This window comes from Glycine max, chromosome 20, assembly GCF_000004515.6.
Source record: "Glycine max cultivar Williams 82 chromosome 20, Glycine_max_v4.0, whole genome shotgun sequence".
Taxonomy (NCBI): domain Eukaryota; kingdom Viridiplantae; phylum Streptophyta; class Magnoliopsida; order Fabales; family Fabaceae; genus Glycine; species Glycine max.
Genome location: NC_038256.2, coordinates 41373682 through 41397103, shown reverse-complemented (window position 1 = coordinate 41397103; position 23422 = coordinate 41373682). Strand labels below are relative to the sequence as shown.

Here is a 23422-nt window from a genome sequence, read left to right as displayed (position 1 = left end):
TCTTAGACTTGATAATATTATTGAAATTTTGATTTTTAACTATACATGTATGATGTAATCACTCTCAACAAATTGAATAGGGCTTTGTTGATGTTGTCGTCGTTGTTTAAGTACTAATTGAATGAGGAGATGAAATTACTAGCAATTTGGAAGTGCATCCCTACCTCTTTTTACTTTTAAAATTTTAAGAATCACATATGGCAAGGACAAGGAGAGTGTTAGGAAAAGGGGGAGAGACTCAAATTCGAACCTTCGGCGGTCCTCCAGTAAGGCCACGATGGAACTGGAAGTGATATTTTCTATTTTTTTATAACTTAAAATATCTATATTCTATTCTTTTTTCCTCCAACTATTTTCCCACACGTCTATAACATGCATGCTACATAAATCTTTAAAAGAAAAAAGCATCATGCACTCACATTATATAAATTTTTACACAATCATGATTGAATATATATGATAAATTTATTAATTTTTAAAATAATTAAAACAGTATTTTTTTATTAAATAATAATATAAAAATATTTTTATATTAACAGTGTGTGTATATATATATATATTAAATATAATTTTTAATCCTATTTTTTTATTTTTAGGAAAAAAATAAAAGTATTCTTACTTTTTTTATCTAGGTATTGCGAACTAATTCTTTGAAAAGCGATAGTTAATCTTTTTTATCTTGATTTTGATTCGTTAATCCTAATTTTTACGTTTCTTAAAAAAATAATTATCTACACCAAATCGTGAGGTTTTTATTTTAAAAGAATAATCTAAACGACAGGTTGTTCCACCAATATGAATATATTCTGTATTTCCCTGAAACACCGGTACGCAAGTTTCATTCTCCACGTTCCCTCTTTCCAGGAAAACCCAAATTTAATTAATTTAAATTTAATCAACAATTGTCAAAGATGGAAATTAAAAAAAAGTAAACGTAATGATGATGTATTAATTATTTTTAAAAAAATGGAAGATATATAGTCAGAGACGAGTTGGAGTTCTTATCCATCCTGTTAGGAAGGCAAAGCATAAGCATATGAGTATGTCTCTTTATTCTTCAACACCGAAAAGGAAGCGTTCAAGAAAGGGCAAAAAAGTTATAGGAATACAAGCTTTGCCTCTAAGAAAGTGTTGACTTTGATATCTGGAACATCCCATGAGGACCCACTTGGTGTACCATCCTTGAATGGAATGCTTCAACAAAGATGACCCACTTTTTTAATCTATGCTTAAGTAAGGCTCACATCATTACACGTTTTTATTATCATGACTCGTGAGCAACTACTAGTCATTTTGCAACTGTGGCCATGAGGCTTCCTCCTACCAAAGCAAGAAGGCCCAACCCAACCTAAATTACTATTTATGTTGAGGTTGATAGAATTTTTATTTTTAGATTAAGTATTGATGTTAGAGATTAATACTTGTTTTTACTTTCATTTTGCTTTTATTCATTGGATTACACTAGAACGTGTGAGTAATAATTTCAATTGCAAACTAAATATGTACTAAGTTGACATGTCTAAGGTGAGTTGAGCTGATGTATCTAAGATGAAATGAACTGACGTGTTTCAAGTGGATTGTTGATCTAAATTAAACCTTGGAGAATATTGACCAAACTATGCTTTGCGTAAACCTGTATCAGTATGGGATATTTCGTGAAAAGTGATTAGATACATAAAAAATATTTCAACATTTGAGTTAGTAATGATTTCATCATAATCACAACATATATAAAATCTTTACCTATTACGTAGACATTGATTATATATGAAGAGGTTCAAGATAGGTTGAATCTCCTTGCACGATGTTGAAGGCCTCCCACATACAATAATATTGTCTTGGTGTATTAAAAGGATAGTACTGTCCTTGCGTCATACTAGTGTTAATATGCATAGTTACTTATGACTTAATTTAATCCTATATTTATACTAAGACGAGTCATTGAATGAATTGGGTTTAAGGCTTAAGCCCAACTTATAACAAGTAAAATATGATTTTGTTAGAGTTTGTGTTAAATTATTAATATAAAGATAAAAATTTACATCTCATAAAAATGAGAAGATTGAATATTATGTAAGTCAGAAGAAGACTCATAAATATAATTCTTAAGATTTTTGTTTGAAATCTGATGTCAAATTCATTTAGATAATTTCTCACCAATCATTGATAAAAATCTCTTTGATTTCTAGTTCCTTTAGTTTGCCAACAATTTATTTTTCTATTAAGTCTTTTACACATAGAATCCTTGAATAGTTTTGTAAAGGTTTAAATTTTACATTATCATTTTTACATATACTTGATTCTTATAAAATAAGAGGTAGATATAATGAGAGAAGTAAAAAAAATAAAACATATAAAACAAGACGAGTGATATAATGAAAAAAGTAGAGAATTATTTATATAAAAAATTACATGAAAATTTATTATATATATATTATTAGTATACCCAGAATTACTCTAGGAGATCAATGTTTGATAAATACTTTTTTATTTTTTTATACTAGATTGTGAAATTGAAATCAAATATATATATATATATATATATATAGAGAGAGAGAGAGAGAGAGAGAGAGAAAATTTGTTCTATGAGGCGATGTCATTTGGGCATCCCATATTCATTTTCTATGCAATCAATATCATTTTTATTTTTTATTCATCAATAATAGTTATCTTTTAAATAGTTATCTTAAATGTAATATATATTTTTTCAGCCGAATTAATAAAAAATATTTTGCAACTAAATTTTTACACTGACTATCAAATGAATTAATTTTTATTTCATTTTTCTTATATAAGTTTTATTAGGTGCATATTTTAGTTCAACAATAATATGACAAATTATTGTATTCTTTATAATGATTATTATAAAATAATTATATAAAATTATTTAATAACATTTTTTATAATAATTTCATATGAAATTAATCAAATTATTAAGTATCAATTCAAATAATTAACATTAATGTAAATTTTTTTCCTTCAATTCCAATCAAAATTAGATGACATTTAATTAATAATAGTTTTTTTACCGTTAAAATATTCTTAGATGACATTTAAAGCTTTAGAAATTAAATTAAATAAATAAAAGAAATTTTATTGTAATTAAACAATTTTACTTAATTTTTGTCATCCCAAATCAAGTGAACAAACCATTGAAAAAAACAAATTAAATCAATTTTTTTAAAAAAACAAAAAAAAAAACATGCAAGACATCACTAAAAAGAAAAGAGATTCTAACTAAGACAACACCCCAACAATAATATTTTTTTGGAATATGTGTATATATAAAAATATATTAAATATTTATTTATATATTTACTAACATTTATTTATTAAAATTTAAATTAAATAATTAATATGTTAAAAATTCAAAATAATATAAAAATTACTTCTCTATCTAAGTTTTCCCTAAGCTAGTTAATTATAAAACAAGCACACACTTTGTCAAGCATAGACAATGACATCAATCAAGTTTGAACTTAAAATTTTAGGAAAATTATCTAAACTTTTCTACCATTAGGCTAACTCTAATGAGTTTATTTTGTCAAGTACGTGTAAGTTAGATTTTGGATGCTGCAAGGTTTAAAGTTGTTCGTTTTATAAAGAATGAAAGTTTAGGTAGCGAATGTACTTATGGTTGGTGAATTCCGGTGGACAAAAGATGTCTGTGTTCACAAGTAACTTAAGAATATTTGAAGTGGAATATTTTTTTACATATTTATTATAGAATCCTTACTAAATATTTTGGAAAATAATCCTTTGTAAAATAAAGAAAATCTATGTTTTTGCTCCTTCACCAAAATCCTTCATTCTCAAATCTCAACCGGGCTCCATCACCTCTACTCTGAAAAAACATCTTTGAATGACACGGATAGAGCAGCACAAGAAAAAATAAAATGAGTTGATAAATAATAGAGAGACAGATTTATCATTCTACCATACTAACATTGAAAAGTGATACGAGAATGAATACATGAACATTGAAACGCGAGTTAATTAAGATGCAAATTATTATTAAAAAGGTCATTTGCAACATAATTGATTCAATTTCTATAAATATAAATTTTTGTATCATAATTAATTCAATTTTAATTAAAAAATTTATTTATATCATAATAATTTGATTATATTAAAAAATTAAATTGTATTATAATTAATTTAGTTTAAAAAAGAATAATTTATATCATAATTAATTTAATGTTAAAAGGCATATTTAACATTTATTTCAAATTATTATATACAACGGACATAAGTTTGCGTTTAACACGCGGGGGTGTCGAATTGTTTCTGTTCATTTATTTTTTCTTGAAAGACAATTGTTACTATTTATAATACAGAACGAAAACAATTTTTTGTTGAATTAAATTTAAATAAAAAAATAGTACAATGTAAACAATTTTTTTGTAAAAATTTAATATAACTAAAACTTCTTTCCAATGTATATCTATTCTAGATAAATAACAAAAATAAATAGATACTTGGTTTTGTTGGCGGTATTCTTGGAGAAAAAAAATTAAAAAAGGGTTGGGATATAATATGAATTTAGAGAACACAAGAAAGCGACAATAACATGGGCCCAAATAAATATTAGATACTCAGCTTTTAAGTTATATCCTCGAGGGATTATTTCTTTCCTTTTAAGTAGGAATATAACATGAGAATATTATTTTTAGGTATTTTAGAAAATGTATGATATATCTTATAATAATTATTTTATTATCTCATAAGTCATAACAAATGTAAGAATAAATTTTCCAACCCCATATTTCAAGGAATAAATAAATAATTCGTGAAATAAAATGTTCTATACAAGTAACTTTTTCTTGTTAATTTACTCTAATTCTCAATATATTACTTAATTTCTCTTACATAAAAACATATCACATTTATTGTTTTTCAAATACTATAGCTCAAATTTAATTAATTTTAACTCATGTAACTAATCCATAATTTCTTATAGCTTTTCTCTAGAGGATATGATTTCTCATAATTATATCCTAAAATTCCATTTATATACTCCCTTTCATAATTTCTCATAGCTACAATTTTAAAATGTCAGAGCATAATTAATAGTTAAGTCGAACAATTTATTCTTTCATTTTTAAAATCTCACCTGTCTAATGTATTTTTATGCAAATTGTTTTAAAAAACTTAATAATTTGAAGTATTCTTATATAGTAAGATAAATTCAATTTTTTTTGCTTATCATGTATTGATACAAAGAAACTCCAATTGAAAGTGATGATTAATCTTTATCGAAAATAATAAATACATACAAAGTATTTTCCTCCAAATACAATTTATTTCTTATCCAATATCCAACTAAGATTCAAACTTTGTAAGGACAATTTCTGCACTGTTTAGTAATAAGAATATTTCTTATATTTTACTTTTAATTTACATTTTGAATTATATATAAATTTTAAAATATTCACATAATTCAAAAAAATTGTTAATAGTTTATTATGAGATTCTTGAGAATTTACATGCGAAACTAAACGGCGGCCTACATAATTTGAGAAAACAAAAGTTAATTAATTTATTAATAATTATAAGAGTATCATTATTTTTAAATTTATTATCTATTATCTATTATTTATAAAAAAATGATAAAAACAGCAAAATGTTATTTACCATTTACAAATCATTAAAAAAAGCAACATTTGTACTTAAAATAAAATATTTTCTCAAGCCAAAACATCTTTCCACGCTTTCTTGGGGGAAATTTCTGAATGCTAAATTGTTTCTTCTGCCATTCATAATTACTCTGCAAAAGAAACGAACCAGATAATGCATAATTTTGCAACCAAACTGCTCCAATGAGAAATGCATCAAAGGAATAGTGGCCCTTCCCTTGTTTGACAATAAAATCAGGTAAGTCAACAAAGGCCTCAGTCATGGTGCAGTGGACCTCTTCAGTATGGCATCACGAAGTGAACACCAAGAACTTACAAATCAAAATTGAATCCCTTCAAGAATCACACAATTTAGAAAAGAGCAAAAACGTAACAATAATACTATATTCCAAGTGAGCACATGCCAAAATGAAAGTATTGTATTCCATCACGGCAAGATGTTTGGTTTCCGTGTTGTGTCATTCAATATACTGTGCAGTTTTACACGAACAAAATTGCTTTGGAATAATTTTCATTGTCATAAAGGAAAAACAGAGCAACAGCTTGCTCATATCCGTTAGGAATCAATACCACATAGGAATTTGATTAAATTTGTCATGCTGTATAGTGAAATGTTGGATAGTTTTGCAACATGATAAGTTGCATGAGAAAACCACATCACACTAAAACCAAAGCAGGAAAGAAAGGAAAGAGAAAAGAAATCTGTACTTGATTTGAGTTCAACCTACAGAAATAAATATAAAGGTTTCTTCACTAAGGAAACCACAGTCATTAAGTTTGTAAGCAGCAACCCATCTGGAGAGCGACGTGCATAGGTATACCTACAACAATGACATTGCTTGAAGCATATGCATTCCACTAAATATTGAACATTTCCCATTTACATTCTATTAACGCTTATGACTAATATTTTATGAAACTTTAGTCAGTCACTGATTTTCGGAAAATATTAGTAAGATGGGTAAGAGATTGGGCTACTTTTATCAAAGTGGCGTGACCTAGAACGGCTAATGCTATCCAATGTTGCCCCAAAAGCTCTCCTGCTGTATTCATAATTGTTGCCACTATAGTGAGATCCATACCCACTAGATTGGTCAGTTACACGAGAAGGAAGAACTGGCATCGGATTTAAAAAAACAAAATTGCTCAGCAAGAGTTAAACTATGTTCTAGTAAGATTCTTCTACAGTAAAAAAAAAAAAATCAATCTAGACGTGAAAGAAATTTTAGCAGGTGAGTAACTGAATACATTACCTTGAGAATTATTTACTGGATAATCTGAAAATCGATCAGGAGTTGATAGCCTAGCAGGGTGCTGAAAATTTTCTGAATTGTTTATAGGCACAGGATATGGCCTTGGTCTTTGAGAAGAATTTAATGTGGGGGCAATTGCTGTAGAACCATTAGAGGTAGTTTTGTCTCTCCCAGATATCTGTTTATTGGCAGACTATAAATGTCATTAACAAAACTCAACACTGGGACAAAAATCTAAAATTTCAATTACTATTTATTACATGGATCAGCAATCAAGATGAAGCCCCTGTTATATGATGTCCCAATGTATGGTTGGATACTTGGAAGCATCTCAAGGTTCACAAATGGCGCATGGACAGAATGAAACAACACATTAGTCCCGTTCAATTCTTCTTCTTTTCACTAAAAAGTACAATTGTTTAACAACATATCCTTTTTTGTTCTATTTTCAAATATACCAAACATAGAATAAAACTCATGTTTTGCAAATGGTGCGTCGACAGAATGAAACAACACATTAATCCCGTTCAATTCTTCTTCTTTTCACTAAAAAGTACTATTGTTTAACCACATATCCTTTTTTGTTCTATTTTCGAATATACCAAACAGAGAATAAAATTCGTCCTATTCTTAACATGTACAGCAAACAGAAAAAATAGAGTGTTCTGTTTTTCTAGGTTTCAACCTTTTAAATGAAACCAAGATGTATAGATCTTGCGAACTTCCACTAAATAAAGCTAAATTTTCATTCAACAATTCCAAATAAAGATTAAAAATATCTAGTTCTGAACAGATTGAAAGCAGAGATGTCAAGAACGCACCGATTCCAAATAAAGATTAAAAATATCTAGTTGTGAACAGATTGAAAGCAGAGATGTCAAGAACGCACCGCAAACTTAAGTGTTCTGTTGTACAGTGTTATGAGGCCTGAAAAAAGCCGGACAGCATAGTCTGCAATCTCTTCAGTTTCATATTCTGCAAAGGCAAAACCTTTTGGTTTCTCTGATTCCTTATCTTTAGGAATGTGCAAGTCTACCACTCGTCCTGCTTGAATTAATATATCATACAAGACCCTGTCTGTCACCCTCTCATCCAGATTGCCTGAGTCAAATAGAAGTAACCAAATCAGCAAGCAAAACTTTCATTCTTCATGCTTAGAATATAGCATGACATAGGTACAGAAGAACAGCTAGAGTGGAAATCTATTTATTAATGATCCCACCAGCAAATTAAATATAAACAGAAATTTCATCTCTCTCTCTTTAAAGGCTATCTTATTTTCTTCCTACAGTACTTTCCCTCTTTCCTCTCTACTTGAAATTTCATTTTCTAATAGAATAAAAAGCTATTTGCAGTATGCTTTATTTGTTGGTCTATGATGTCTCTAGCTGGTAGAAATAAATAGTGAAACTTTCAAGGCAAGACCTGAACCCTAAGGCATGCTTTGGGGCAAGCTCATTGTATTAATTTCTACATTCTATTGTGAAATCAAATAAATAGATTTAGGAGAGGAGAATTATTTTCAACTTCGGAAATTGTAGGGTTCCCTTTGTTTCTAGTCAGTTTGCCAATAAATTTGTCTAAGGCCCTTCTTTTGCTTCCTTTGAATATTCCTTCCCTTCTTTCCTTCTGATGAAATATTCTTTACACAACAAAAGTTCCTATCAGTATTTGATCCCTACAAACAAAGATATAGTAGTGTGCAGACAATGTAATGAACAAACTTAATTGGCATTTGACAATGTTCAAATATATGCCCTTAGTGTTCCTAATATTTTCAATAGTCTAATGGATAATTGTTATTGTTATAATTATAATACTGCTAAAGTTATAGAAATTATTTTAATGGTGACTAGAATCAACAGTTTAAGTTGTAACACCCTTTCCAAACTACACGAGGAAAGCAGGACTGCAAGAGAAAGCAAAGTAAAAGACTAAAAAATGACAGAGTTCAAATGGATAATCCTAAATGAAACTCTTAACGATTCACATTTGCAAACAAAGTTAATCTTAGCCCAAAAGACGAATGATTTAACAAATGTATAACTGACCGTTAGTTAATTTTGTCACAAACCTAAGGAAATTTTCCTATCACATGCATAAGTTATAAACATGATATACAAAATACACAAAATGTTACAATCAGGTAATCTATTTGAACATTTCTAAGAAATATAGATAACTACAAAAAAAATATTCAATAATGACAAAAAATTGAACTAAGCTCCAAATAAATTAAAAAAAATAGCTTACCTATGTAAACACTGCAATTCGAATTGCCAGACATAGCTGTTTCTGGATCTGACTTGCGAAGAAAATTCGGTGGTCGCGCGCTATAGCAGCCGGTTTTCCGACGAGGCGTCGAATTTTAAGTTTTCCGGTGACAGAGGCGTTATACAACTTCCGGCGAGGCAGACTGAGTTAAAGAGAAAGAAATTAGGATTTCTTCCGTGACGAGGCAGGAAGAGTTAAAGAGAAAAAAAATTGATTTTTCTGCGGCGGCTGATTGCAGAAGGAGAAGGAGATCTAAGATTTTTTTTTTCTTTTGCTTTTTGGGTCAGAGTGCCACTGGGCCTGCAATCCAAATTGGGCCACACCCACTTCAAACAGTCTCAGTTTTTTTTTTTGCTGTTTTTATAATTAAGGCTAAATTAGATTTTTAGTCCTTTAACTTATCTTTATAATTCTGTAAAAAAAATTTATCTTTATAATAATGTTTAAAAATAATTTAAAATTTAAAATAATTTTATACATCAATTTTATGTATACTAATTTTAATTTGATTAGTATATTAAGTTAAATTTAGTATGAAAATCGATATATATTATATTTAATTTACTAGTTATTATATACTCGTTTAGAGAAACATTAATTTAAGGGATTTTATTGTTTAGAACACCAAATGTTTTTTTTAATGTTAAAAAACGATACAATATTAAACATGAATACTTGGAATCCAAATTATGATTTGCTACAATGTGATAGACTATTAATTTATGCTAAATCCAAGTCCTCTCAGTATGTTTTTGAATAATGTATTACGGGCTTTAGGTACAATTTCTTTATTAATTGGTGAAGTTTGAATTAGGTATGTTTTTAAGAAACCATTAAAAAATACGAAAGCTAATTATATATTATATTTAATAAATGAGATTTTTTTTATATTTATATAGGTTTTTTGGTATTTATATTGTAGTATTATTTTAAAATAATATATTATTATTTTTGGTTGTAATTATTTTACTTATTTAAAACTTTTAAAAAATAATATTTTAATTTTTAAAAGCAAATTAAAACATTTAAACAAATTTCTGAAAAGTACAGTAGTACCTCCAAAATACTGGTTCTTTTCTAATTTTTCTGATAGAACGTATGGGACCTGCCGCTGCGATTACGACAAGTCGACAACTCGTTTCATTCGTGCTACATTTTTTAAAGTTGACAAATGTTATGTTCCCATTTCCCAAGGTCAATAATGGCGATTCCCCATTCTCACCCTCTCTCAAAAAAAAGGAAAAATATTTCGATCCTTAAAATGTGGAACAGTGAAAATTTATAATTTAATTCTGAACGAATAAAAAGTATAACAAATTTGTATGATTAAATTTGTCACATCATTCTATTATTATAATATAAGAGTCAATTTAACGTTAAATTAAAGTTTTTTTGAAAATCAATTTGATCTTATGTTATAAAGTTTTTTTTAAAAAAATACTCCGTATATACTAAAACCAAAATATTACTGCATTGAATATGGGTGGAATTATAAGCCCGAATGAAACGTTGACGCGATGCTCCATTTCCCGCTCTTGTTCAGTTCAGAATATTGTTTGTTTTCCATGGATCAATATTGCTTACCAGCAGATTCTTCGAACGCTTACTGGCTTCTCCTCCAAGTTCTCTCTCTTATCCCTCTCTGGCACTACCTTCTCCTTGCAGCCTTCATTCTCTTCTCCATTCTCTACAACTTCCTCGAGCTCTATTTCCTCCAAGACCTCTTCTCCGGATTCTCAGGCTCCCCTGTGCTTCTCTCCTACAACACTTCCTCTAGCATTCTCAACGCCGTCGTTTCCAAGTGCAAGATTCTTCACGGCAGATATTTCGCCACGCCCTGGCTCTGCAGCCCTCACCTCCAGACTCTTTTCTTGAACTACTTCGGGAGGCCTCCTCCTTTGAAATACACCAAGTATTCCAATCCCTTTTTAATTACTATCATTATTTATTTAAACCTCTTGATTGATTTAATGATTCTAAATTCAAGTTGCTAATTATTTTTTTCAGGCAATTATTTAGCACTGCTGATGGCGAAACCATTGCCTTGGATTGGCTATCCACTTCTCATGGTAGTATTGAGTATTTTTCATTATAGATTTGTGTTTTTTTGGTCAGTGAGAATCGAAATAGTATCAAGGACATTTATAACAACTCACGCATCCTTACTCAACCAACTAAGTTATATCCTCCTAGTATAGATTCGAACATGCCTATTTAATTTAATTAATTTGGTGATAGCTGTCGAATTAGATTTAGAAGGTTGATCTTTATGACTTTTGTGTCTGATCATTTTACAGTTTCTGGTGATGTTGCTTCTGAAGATGAATCTGTTCCCATTGTTGTAGTTATTCCTGGCCTCACAAGTGACTCTTCGTCTCAAGTAACTGTTTCTATTTTGACTTTATTTTTCATATACCCTTGGACTAAAGAAGAATATTTTTACTATGTCCTCAACTAATTGATAATTACTATATTATTACTTTTAAAGTTGTTACGACCTCAAATCCTCATGTATAGTTAGGATCTCCTCATCATGTGAGGCATTGTCCGCTTTGATGCTCAATGGTCATCATGGAGATAGATTGAGATTGGAGACTAGAATAAAAAAACCCTTGAGCTAGAGACTAGGGGGATTACACACACAAACTTGAATGCTCTGGCTAGGTCTCCCAAACCAGGAACGGTCTATACCGGAACAAAAATAGATATTACTAAAGTCAACAATCTAATGATTAGATGACAATGTAACAGTCTGTTGTATTTTAATTTAGTTCTTGTATGCCTGATTGTTAATGTTGTCTCCATCGTTGATTTTTTTTTTCTACTAAATGGGGATCGGGGAAAATCACATGTTTATCCCTACTCTGTTGGCAGTTACTTGACAGCTGCTAGATCAGGGCTTGTAATTTGATTGTATTAATATCATTGTCCTCATAGTTATATACTAGTTACTTATATAGTTCCAGCTAAAACTCCCTAGCTTAGTCGTCAGGTTGAAATTTGATGCATGCTGAGGTGTTAATGCTAAAATGAACAATTGCTTCCCTTATACTAGTCGTAAAAATAGGAAAGTGTATTGAACACTATTGTTTTATTAATTTATTCTATCGTTAATCATCAAAGACAATAAATATTTCCTTGTATCCTTATGAATATTCATTATTTTTCAAATTTTCGCTTGATTTTGATTAGGAGATTCATTTATACTGTAATGAAGTCTTAGTTCCTACAGTTTATTTTTCCTTTTTCTTTTCATGCTCTCATGTTGATAGTATATCAAACATCTTGCGTATCACACTGCAAAGCGTGGATGGAAGGTTGTTATCTGTAACCACCGAGGTTTTGGAGGTGTTTCAATCACGGTTAGTTTTTCTGCAAGCTAGAAATATATAGAAATAAGGGGTTGATACACTTTCAAAACATAACTTGAATGCTGTCGATACCCATAACCACTGATCAGCCTTTATATTATACTTTCCCTTAAGCAGCTAAATCACTTTTAAGTTATTCGGTGAAGGGTCTGTTTGTATGTGGTGTATGAATAAGCAAATCGAGTAGACAAGACAAAGCTTGCCAATCTATTTGTATGTCAAGAAAAAAGGTTCTAGAAATATCTATCGGTTGAAAACTGTAAAAGGGTCAAGGGCGTGCTTGTTTGATTGCCTTTACCCCTTTCATAGTATCTTCTGTAGGAAGCAATCGTGGTTAGATAATAGATCTTAAATGTGGGGAGGTAACAGTTAACACTTGTAGTTGAAAATCATTGCATTCCTTTTTATTATAATATTGGGATTGTTTTGCATTTGTATATCAATTTCATGTTATGGTCTTGACAGTTTTCTTCCTCTTGTAACGCCTTTTCTTATTAAAATAATAAATAATTTCAGTCTGGTTTTTCCTACAATGCTGGATGGACTGAGGATATCCGCGCAGTGGTTAATTATCTCCATAAAGAGAAATCCATGGCACCTCTGTTTGTTGTTGGAACTAGTATTGGAGCTAATATTCTGGTAAGTTCATAGCTTGAGTCTTATGCAATATTTATAGGGTTTTTTTTCAGTGTTTTCTTTTTTCTTTTTTCGTTTTTTGGGGGAGGGGGTTCGTGGGGTCAAAAGTTCTTACCTTCTGAGAAAAATGCTACAACATTTTTGTTTGAGATTTTTGCCTTTTTCCCTCCAAAATAATTTACTTTATTTTAATATTTTTTATTTTGTTTTTAAATGAAGAAACAACCACTTTTAATTAATTAATTTGTTTGTTTAAAATGGTCTGATCTAAACGCATAAATTTCCATTTAATCTCATAAGTACATCATTAGGTGCCACATATAGCAAGGACCAAGGAACAACTAACTTAATTGATGTGTATCAGTGTATGACATTTCTCTTCTCCATATTTTGACCTCTATTTTATTGTTAAATATGCTCTATCCTGGTTATAGCTTGATAAAAAAATCACCTCGCACTGAATATTCAAACTATTTTAGTTTACATAAATTGATTGAGTCATTCTTCGTCAATCTGCCCTGCTTTCCTCAGTAATTTTTAATTCTTCAGTTTTGTGACGAGTGAAAATTACCAATTACAATCATTTTAAGATCTATTTCACGAATAATCTTGATTAGATCATAAGAACCCCCCTCATAATTAAAGAATACACTATAGGGAAACTATCATTTGGTTTCCTAACTGTCTGTTTTGATAAATTAAAACACCTCTGTTAATGGCTTAATGCTGAAAATTGTTTTAATACTTATGATCGTTGATACGTATGTATTTTATCTGCCCTTCAAACTAGAGCAAAGTTGCACACAATTAACTTATTCTCACTAATGCGTGGAGTTGTGTTTTGGCACTGCATTTTTTTTATTCAATCATTGTTTGTAGGTTAAATATCTTGGTGAGGATGGTGAGAATATTCCTGTTGCCGGAGCTGTTGCTGTTTGCTCTCCTTGGGACCTTTTGGTTAGTATTTTGATTTTTAAGAGACTTTTTTTTTAAATGTTGCATTTTAAATGGCTTTGGTTAATGTGGATAATATGTTACGAAAAATCATCACAATCTGCCCGTCATTTGAATTTGTACTCAGTTTAATTGTTTATGGATTTAGTTTAAGAAATTAAGAACAGAAATTAATTTTGTATGAAATTGGAAATAATACAAATCGAACGAAATAATCAAATATATTTTGAAAATTCAAGTTTGGGGTCTAAAATTTGCAATGTCGCTTAAAAATCAGGTCCCCGAAGCGGTGAAGGCAACTATAATAAAAGGGCAAATCATCCATCCATAAATGTGTCCTTTTTTTTTCTTATCAAAAAATGTTTTTGATTAAACAAAAAGTCAAAAACTATAAAATGTTTTTCCTCGGTTGTCAAATTATCCATCCATTCAATGAATTTTTTTTTGTTGATTTTCTGGTTGAACTTTCTGTTTCAATCTTTTTTCTTCATCCATGTTTGAGTATATTCGGTATGGCACTCAGAAAACTTATAAACTCCTTTAACTAGCTTATAAATTAGTTTCACAAGACTCTGTTTCAAATTATTTAATATAGAGCTTTATTGAGTTTAACTTCCTCTTTGATCTTCATGTTTTTGTTTGAATTGTTCTTTATTTTGTCCATGGTCAAGCTCTGCTAGAAATTTTACCTGTTTCTTGTTTGTAGATAGGGGACAGATATATACGCCGTAGGCGTGTGCAGAAAATTTATGACAAAGCGATTGCATTTGGACTTCAAGATTATGCAAAATTGTATGTCTGCATTCTTTTAGTTGAATTTATTCATGTTGTTGATAAGCTCTTATGTTATCTATTCAAATCTTCAAATGCAAACAACGAGGAAACTGGAAAGTTAAGAAGTACTTGACTTAATTTGATATTTTTACCAACATTCATTGCAGACACCAGTCTCACTTTTCTCGCAATGCTAATTGGGAAGGAATAGAAAAGGTGGCCTTACTCGTTATAATTTAATACTATTTGCTACTGTTATCAGTATAATATGCAAATCAGGTGGTTATCCTACATTTTATGATGTTAGTCTATGTTCATTCTTTTATTTGATTTACTTTTTTATTGTTTTATTTTCTAATAAACTAATAGTGAGAAATATGCAGGAAGTTTATGAAGTATTTAAGTTACTGACCTAGGACTAGCAATTGCCATTTTTTTAAAATTGTTATTTCTTACTCTTCTTTGTACTATTTTTTAGCGGTAATGTCCAAATATTACAAGTTTAGCATATAGATTTTCAAGAGATTGAATGATGCGTGATGATTTTGGAGGCCAAATACTTGTACAACATTTTTAAATGTTATAGTCATTATTTTTTTTATTGAGTTTTCAAATTTTTACCAATCATGTGTGAATGTATTTTTTTTTATTCGCAGTCGTTTACTGTTCGGGATTTTGATGACCATGCCACCCGTGTTGTTGCTAAGTATGAGGTACTTGTGTATGACCCAAGTTTTGTAATCTTCTATTTTCTTGTTTTATCTCTTTTTCTACCTCCTTGTATTGGTTAATCAAAATGAACTTGTTTCCTTAGAGTGTGGATACGTTCTATAGACGCTGCAGTAGTTCTACTTATGTGCAATCTGTTTCCGTTCCGCTTCTCTGTATTAGTGCTTTGGATGATCCAATCTGTACAACGGAAGCCATTCCTTGGGATGAATGCAAGTATGCTGCTCTATTGTTTCATTGGTTCTAATTAATTTGCTTTCTCCTGTATTACCTTAGCACCAATTTTAATGTACTTCTCTTTTGATAGGGCAAATAAAAATATAGTGTTGGCTACTGTAAAACATGGAGGACATCTTGCCTTTTTTGAAGGGATAACTGCATCTCATCTTTGGTACATGTGTACTCTTCTACATCCTTCTCTATTTTTTTCACATCTAATAACCTTTTGCGTTTTTTTGGGGGGGGTGAGTTGTTTATTGTGACATTCTAATTTCTAATTGTATCATTCTTTGGTTGGTTGATGTTGTACTAGTATTCACTTTATGACCTAAATTTCAATCAAGATGCCACTAATATAATGGAAATGAAGAGCAATTATTTCCACTCATGCAGGTGGGTAAGAGCTGTAAATGAATTCCTTGGTGTACTGCATAGTAGCAATTATATGCATGTACAGGAGAAGGTAAAAACTGGTACGTATCATATTTGTCTTGGAGAAATAAGCAGAGCATTTCTTTTGGCTAAATTCTGTGTTCTCTGTTAACTGCGATGTAGATTTCTAAACCAAACATACCATTGGACTCGTCAATTGATCATGGCCGTTATTTTAATGTAGCTGAAGATGGAATGGTGGCTGAATTGAACAATGACCAACTGACAATGTGGAAGAAACACATGTAATTCAGGATATGCATCAATAACTTCATATATAATGTATTTTTTTTATCAATCCTGAATTATAATTATATAATAACTTGATTGTATGTCAAAATTTATATAAAAAAGATAATAATAAGATAGTAATTAAATTATTCATAATTTCATGTGTATATATATTTTAAGAAGTATATGCTACATCAATTGATGTATATTAATGGGGTATGAAATCATTTTGGATTAAATATATTTTTGTAAACTTAAAGGAACTTATTATTATTATTATTATTATTATTATTATTATTATTATTATTATTATTATGAAGAAATCTAATGAAATTACAATCTAATCATTTTATTTTTTGAATTTGTTTTATATTTTTTTAAAATATTATATAATATTTAACTAATAAAATAATATAAATTATAAAAATATAAATGATTAGAAATTACTAAACTATTAGAAGATAAAAATTAATAATAGTTGAAAAAATCACTTCAAACCAATTTTTGCACTGATTTTGAATCGATTCAACTGGTTATCACTAATTTTGAGATGTCTTGATTTTTGTGGAGTGACTAGATTGATTATGAGACTATTTTCTTGTTAAACTGGTTGGTGAGATCCCATTTTTAAAATAATAATAATTATTTTAAAAGTCATCTTTAAGATAAATTAATTTAAAGTCTTTTAGTTCTCTTACATGCTTATTTTTGTAATAATTATTTAAAAAACATACTGAAATTATATAGACAAAAAATATATTTAAATCCAACCCAAATTATTTTAATACTCATAAACATTACATCACATGAAAGAGGAAAGTACAACAAGAAAGTGGTGACTTGAGCTCACATGAAGGTCTTTATTATCAGTTTGCTCTTAGTACTTTTATCTTACAATTCTAAGCTATTTGTAAAATTCCATCACTCCCAGACTAGAGAAGGCACGACAAGCAACTTGAAAATTTGAAAATCCAGAGAGCTTGCACAAAGTCTCATATTGTTTCTGAGTTCTTTCCCTTCCACCAACAGTGATAAACATGAGGTTGTCAAGAGTGGAAACAAGCTGGGATTCTTCAGTTGGTTCGGGTTCTTCTGGCAATATGAACTCCACCACAATCACCTTCCCATTTGGAGACAATGCTTTGTGACAATTCCTCAGAAATTCTATGCATTTTTCGTCTGACCAATTGTGGCATACAGCCTACAACAATATCATCAAGGACAGAAAAATTAAGAGTTACCACCTTAACAATGAGATTAGATGCATATAGTTAGGTGTTTACTATGTATTCTAACCTTTAGTATTATGGTGTCACCCTGTGGAACTTTTGCGAACATATCCCCTCCAACATGCTCAATCCCTTACAAAATTTGGTTTTTTCTGATTAGTAATTTGACAAAGTTTAAAACTGAAAGTAGAAGTATCATATCATTTAATATTTTGATATATTTGTCATAAAACACTATAATAGGCTACCTGGAAGGGGAAGTGCATTTTCAATCACTTGGGGAAGATCAAAATTAATTCCTTTAATTAAAGGGTATTTGGAGATTATCATTTTTAGATTTTGTCCATTGCCACCTCCTACGTCAACCAATGTTGATATTCCCTCAAATCCAGTGTATATTTCAAGTATTCTACTCATCTCTGTTGCACACAAGTTGGCCATTGACTTGTTAAAGATTTGGTTCATTTTTGGATCGTTTTCCATGTACTGGTACATTGTTACTCCAAGAATTTTCTTGAACAAGTCAATGTCTGCATCAACCACGGCTTCCTTGAAGTTCAGCCTGGAAAGAAGTTAAGAACATTGGAGCAAAGAAAGATTCTTTCATTTTAAAATGTACCAAAGACAATAATGATTATTTTTCTTTTCAAAATGCAACACATACATACATACATACATACATACACCTGTCCTCTATGTGATATACGTATATAGGAGTTAAAATCACTGACCAAACTTGTAAGAGTGGTGGATAACAGACAAATGCTGTGAATGAAGCCAAGTAGCCCCTAGTTCCGTCAGGGACAAAGTATTGTCCAACTTGTGAGAGTCCATAAACTGTTTCAGTGGCACCATGGTGTGTGGTGCGAGTGGAAGTAGTAAGAACAGAATAACTAGCAAGCAAACGCAGCATGCGGTCAAGCCTATTAGGCAGGTCAGGGTGTTGTGTTGGGAGCTTAGAAGCAATTTCATGGGATGACATAAAAGAACCAGCTGGTGTTGCCTTAGCAATGATCTCAAACAAGTTGAGCTCAATAGCAGCATTCAGTACTGCAGGGTACACTAGATTAGTACTAAGCAGCATTGCAGACAGACAAGCACCATCCTCAGTCTTGGTCATGACATTGGATTCCCCCATACTTGCTTCTTTTAATTTTGATGATCTTTTTTTGGTTAATGATGTGTTGTTGGCTTGCTTAGTTGCTCTCCAGTGTGTCCTTTTTATAGGCAAAACTTACCTATGGTGGTTGGTGGATAGTCCTAGTGGGTGCCTTTAGGACCAAAATAAAAGTCCTTCACTTTAAATGTTATATGTAATGGTGGCATTTAATAAAATTATTACTTATAATCAAATGAGTGAGTAAGGATATAAAAGAAATTTAATCTTACATAAGTTAAAAGTTAATTATTGTTGCTTATATATAATTAAGACCAAAGAAAAAGTGATTTTATTGGTTATATAAAAGCTAGAAAGATATTGCTGCCTGATTTGTGACTCGAATTTCCTTAATTCTATGGGTCACGGTTAAATAGCTAGCAACAAGTTCTTTTAAGTGAGTAGGCGATTAAATAAGAGGGGCGGAAATAGAATGCTTCTTCTTCTATCTACCTCCCCCATTAATTTCTTCCCTTTAATGAATTGATATACGAAAATAATCATGGCTTAAAATAAACTTGCAACCGTGTTAAGGTGGAAAAAAGAAATGAAATAAATTTAAATAACAAAGCGGCAATTTCTAACTAAAAACACAGAAAAAGACTTGATAAAGTATACTAATATTCATACAAATAAGTAAATGTTATTTAATAAGAAGCATGTGCTGGTGACTAGTGACTAGTGACTAGTGACTGGGTGAGAACACTTAATAAATTCAAATCCTCAAGCATAAATACATGTTTAGGTGATGTGCTGCCAAACTAAAGGGACACCAATAATAATGGAATAATAGCACTTGTAAAGAAGAATAGCTCAGCTGAAATTCAACGTTATTTTTGAAAGGTTAAGCTGCAAAGATAGAAACATCTGATTGGTAGTTTTATTGGCTTCACAAAAGGCAGTTGAACTAACTATCTAGCTCTGTTTTTTAATCTAAAGTAAATTTATTTGTGAAATTAAATGATTCCTAAGGCAGAGAACGCACGGCAAACAACTTGTGCAACACAGCCTGCATATAGTCCAAGAAATAAAGATTGAGTTGACAAGATATACCATTGGATGGACCAATCATTCTCAAATATGAAATTCAAGTGTCACAAAGTGTTTCCTAACCTTTAGAAGTATGATGGCATCACCCTGTGGACTGTGGTACATAATTGTACATATCTCCACCAAAATGCTGTATCCCTTAATTCATACAATTTTAGACGGCATCCAATTTTTGGTAAAAATAATTTCTTAAACCTTCATGCATCATATATACCAGCTGGAAAAAAATCAAAATTAATACCCTTAATTGTAGAGTACTCGGAGATTATCATCATGTGGGGATTTTGCGCAGTACATCCTCCCACATCAACCAGGGTGGACACTTCTTCAAACCCTTTATACACTTCAAGAATCCTATTTATTTCGAAGTTGCAAACATTAGCGATTGATTTACTGAAAATGTAATTCAGATTTGGATCTCTTCCAGTTCCAGTGAGGTAGAATTCCACAGTAGTAAAGAAAGGAACATCAAATTTTACCAGGGGCAAAAAAATTTCAATGTACCGATCAGAAGTATATTTTAAATAATTAACCAAAAATTCAAAAGTGGTAACAGCTATATTAAAAATATTTAAACTTTAAATAAAAAATATTTAAAGTAAACTATATTAAAAATATATATATAACATGTTTTAAATAATAAAATATTAAAATAAAATAATAACATATCAAATAAAATAAAAAAATATACTAATAAAATCAACTTAATATTATTTATTATATATTTAAATATTTTTTAACTTTTTTATTTAAAATAAAAATAAAACCATAAATACTATTAAATTAAAAAAAATAGATTTAGGAAAAGAAAATAGGTGAACAAAACATAAACATGACTTTAAATAGCAAAAAAATAGTTTTTTATATATAAAAAATTACGACATGACTTTAAATAGCAAAAAAATAGTTTTTTTTTTATATATAAAAAATTACGTTTACCACAGTCGTAAACCTTTTAAAAAATAAAATAGAACTTTAAAGTTGTATAAAATATTACGAATTTCGTTACGGAGATTAAGAAAGGAGACTCAAGTTACTGATAATCAATTTGGTTTCATGCCGGGAAGGTCGACCATGGAAGCGATCTATTTATTACGGCGGGTGATGGAGCAATATCGCATGGACCAACAAGACTTGCACTTGATTTTTATTGACTTGGAGAAAACGTATGATAGAGTGTCTAGAGAGATTTTGTGGAAAGCTCTAGAGAAGAAAGGGGTTAGGGTTGCATATATTCGAGCTATCCAAGATATGTATGATAGGGTATCGACTAGTGTTAGGATACAGGGTGGAGAGTCAGACGATTTTCCCATCACAATTGGTTTGTATCAAGGGTCAACCCTTAGCCCCTACCTTTTTACCTTAATTCTGGATGTTCTCACGAAACAAATCCAAGAGATAGCGCCGAGATGCATGCTTTTTGCAGATGACATAGTCCTCCTTGGAGAGTCGAGGGAGGAGTTGAATGAGAGGTTGGAAACTTGGAGACGAGCTCTAGAAACACATGGTTTTCGCCTAAGCAGAAGCAAATCGGAGTATATGGAATGTAAGTTCAACAAAAGAAGGAGGGTTTCTAACTCAGAGGTGAAAATAGGAGACCATATTATCCCTCAAGTCACACGGTTTAAATATCTTGGGTCTGTAATACAGGATGATGGAGAAATTGAAGGGGATGTAAATCATCGCATTCAAGCAGGATGGATGAAATGGAGAAAAGCATCGGGGGTGTTATGTGATGCAAAGGTACCGATCAAGCTAAAGGGAAAGTTTTATTGGATTGCGGTAAGACCGGCGATTTTGTACGGAACAGAATGTTGGGCGGTCAAGAGCCAACATGAGAATAAAGTAGGTGTAGCGGAGATGAGGATGTTGCGGTGGATGTGTGGTAAGACTCGACAAGATAAAATTAGAAACAAAACTATTAGAGAGAGGGTTGGAGTAGCGCCTATTGTAGAGAAGATGGTGGAAAATAGACTTAGGTGATTTGGGCATGTAGAGAGAAGACCGGTAGACTCTGTAGTGAGGAGAGTAGACCAGATGGAGAGAAGACAAACAATTCGAGGCAGAGGAAGACCCAAAAAGACTATAAGAGAGGTTATCAAAAAGGATTTCGAACTTAATGATTTGGATAGAAGTATGGTACTTGATAGAACATTATGACGAAAGTTGATCCATGTAGCCGATCCCACCTAGTGGGATAAGGCGTTGTTGTTGTATTACGAATTTCGTTATTTTTTTTTATAAAAAATATGACTTTAAAGTCATAAAAAATAGATTTATATTCAAATCATAAATATTTTTATGATTTCAGTTTAAGAAAATAATAAATCGTAACAGGTTACGACTTCTAACAGCGGTTGGGATTTACTCCCTTTTAAATAATTTTTTAAAATATATCTTTAATATTGTAAATTGAAATTTTTTTTACCCTGATTGGTAAAAAAGTCTCGAAACACAAAACAACATCATTCACGTTAAAAAAAAATCACAATGCCAAATTATTAAAAAACTGATCACCTTAATTGCAGATATTTCACTTCCAACAGAAACAACTTTGCAAACTGTCAATGACAAATTCGTCATCACAAACCCTATTCATGCACCTTGAATGAATTATCATAGAGATATTCCTTCCTCCTTCTTCTTCTCCCCTTTCATCGGTAATTTTTTACCAATTATGTTGCCACTATCATTCGGGTGCTTCACTAAACAAGAGTCCAAAAATTAAAAAGAAAAGGAAAACCAGTTAGCAATAACACATATATATATATATATATACACTCTCCACTCAAAATATTTGATTATAACCTACATACTAGATCAGCATCTCCACGCAAAACTTCTTCAGCAAGTACTGAGAATCAGTATCAAACACAGACTTAACTTTATACCTAAGTACAAATACATGAAAAGAGGTAGCATATTCCTCACCATTTGTCGTCACTGACTTAACTTTATACCTAAGTACAAATACATGAAAAGAGGGAAAGATTGAAAATAAGATGAAAATTTTGTAATTAAAAAGTAAAAATAGAAAATGAAAGCAGAAAACAAAATTTAAGTAAAACCCCTAAAATTTTTATCTAGAAAAATGATGAATTATGTTTCTTCCATTACACATCGTAAGTTTAAGAGATTTTGACAGATGTATTAATGAAGAGTTTAAGAAATTTTGACACATGTATTAATGAAGATAATTAATTTGTTGGATTTTAAAAAAAAAAAAATAGATAACTCTCTAATATATTATTTATTTCTCTAATTAATTACTGATTTACTCTTCCCAATTAATAGTAATCTTGAAAAAAATCATTCAATGTAATATTAATTTTGTAAAATAACACATTTTGAAATAATTTTTTCCCCTCTAAAATGTCATGTAACCTAGAATGAAGAAAATAATTAAATTTTATATTAAATGAAGATATTTTACACTTATTAAAGGCTACTAACTTTAAACGTTGATCATTTTTACTGT

General features: G+C 30.3%; 3 protein-coding genes across 7 annotated transcripts; 1 reads left to right on the top strand and 2 right to left on the bottom strand.

Annotated features, from left to right (window-relative positions):
- Positions 1-5592: 5592 nt before the first annotated feature.
- Positions 5593-9416, bottom strand: LOC100803118 (splicing factor 3B subunit 4). Of its 2 annotated transcripts, none has more exons than XM_014773000.3 (4): positions 9143-9416; positions 7779-7990; positions 6890-7067; positions 5593-6752 (listed from the first exon to the last, which is right to left on the bottom strand). In XM_014773000.3, exons 1-4 carry the CDS (start codon positions 9174-9176, stop codon positions 6586-6588), a joined length of 591 nt encoding a protein of 196 aa, XP_014628486.1. In that variant the 5' UTR covers positions 9177-9416; the 3' UTR covers positions 5593-6585. The 2 variants fall into 2 exon arrangements, with proteins under 2 accessions (XP_014628486.1, XP_040869299.1); XM_041013365.1 differs by having other exon boundaries at positions 5593-6457.
- A 1226-nt stretch (positions 9417-10642) lies between these two features.
- On the top strand, positions 10643-16663 carry LOC100814510 (embryogenesis-associated protein EMB8). Of its 4 annotated transcripts, none has more exons than XM_014773024.2 (13): positions 10643-11075; positions 11171-11232; positions 11461-11543; positions 12436-12525; positions 13051-13173; positions 14050-14127; positions 14831-14916; positions 15066-15114; positions 15555-15611; positions 15713-15843; positions 15935-16018; positions 16240-16319; positions 16402-16663. In XM_014773024.2, the coding sequence occupies exons 1-13, from the start codon at positions 10681-10683 to the stop codon at positions 16407-16409; spliced, it is 1326 nt and encodes a 441-aa protein (XP_014628510.1). In that variant the 5' UTR covers positions 10643-10680; the 3' UTR covers positions 16410-16663. The 4 variants fall into 4 exon arrangements, with proteins under 4 accessions (XP_014628510.1, XP_014628509.1, XP_014628507.1 ...); XM_014773023.2 differs by having other exon boundaries at positions 10657-11075; positions 16240-16309; positions 16463-16663; XM_014773021.2 differs by having other exon boundaries at positions 10657-11075; positions 16240-16309.
- A 603-nt stretch (positions 16664-17266) lies between these two features.
- Positions 17267-18945, bottom strand: LOC100802593 (isoliquiritigenin 2'-O-methyltransferase). The gene is made up of 4 exons (XM_003556160.5): positions 18470-18945; positions 17987-18300; positions 17806-17870; positions 17267-17710 (listed from the first exon to the last, which is right to left on the bottom strand). Exons 1-4 carry the CDS (start codon positions 18874-18876, stop codon positions 17414-17416), a joined length of 1083 nt encoding a protein of 360 aa, XP_003556208.1. The 5' UTR covers positions 18877-18945; the 3' UTR covers positions 17267-17413.
- Between the last annotated feature and the right edge of the window lie 4477 nt (positions 18946-23422).

What these genes read in the sequence shown, in the direction of transcription:
- LOC100803118 (XM_014773000.3), bottom strand. Translation starts at nt 9,176, where the DNA reads ATGTCTGGCAATTCGAATTGCAGTGTTTACATAG. An exon ending in GAATTGCAGTGTTTACATAG is followed by an intron (nt 7,991 to 9,142) that starts GTAAGCTATTTT and finishes TATTTGACTCAG; the next exon opens with GCAATCTGGATGAGAGGGTG. An exon ending in ACAGAACACTTAAGTTTGCG is followed by an intron (nt 7,068 to 7,778) that starts GTGCGTTCTTGA and finishes GCCAATAAACAG; the next exon opens with ATATCTGGGAGAGACAAAAC.
- LOC100802593 (XM_003556160.5), bottom strand. Translation starts at nt 18,876, where the DNA reads ATGGGGGAATCCAATGTCATGACCAAGACTGAGGATGGTGCTTGTCTG. An exon ending in CCACCACTCTTACAAGTTTG is followed by an intron (nt 18,301 to 18,469) that starts GTCAGTGATTTT and finishes ACTTCTTTCCAG; the next exon opens with GCTGAACTTCAAGGAAGCCG. An exon ending in GTGACACCATAATACTAAAG is followed by an intron (nt 17,711 to 17,805) that starts GTTAGAATACAT and finishes ATATTGTTGTAG; the next exon opens with GCTGTATGCCACAATTGGTC.
- LOC100814510 (XM_014773021.2), top strand. Translation starts at nt 10,681, where the DNA reads ATGCTCCATTTCCCGCTCTTGTTCAGTTCAGAATATTGTTTGTTTTCC. An exon ending in TTGGAGGTGTTTCAATCACG is followed by an intron (nt 12,526 to 13,050) that starts GTTAGTTTTTCT and finishes AAATAATTTCAG; the next exon opens with TCTGGTTTTTCCTACAATGC. An exon ending in GTGTTGTTGCTAAGTATGAG is followed by an intron (nt 15,612 to 15,712) that starts GTACTTGTGTAT and finishes TTGTTTCCTTAG; the next exon opens with AGTGTGGATACGTTCTATAG.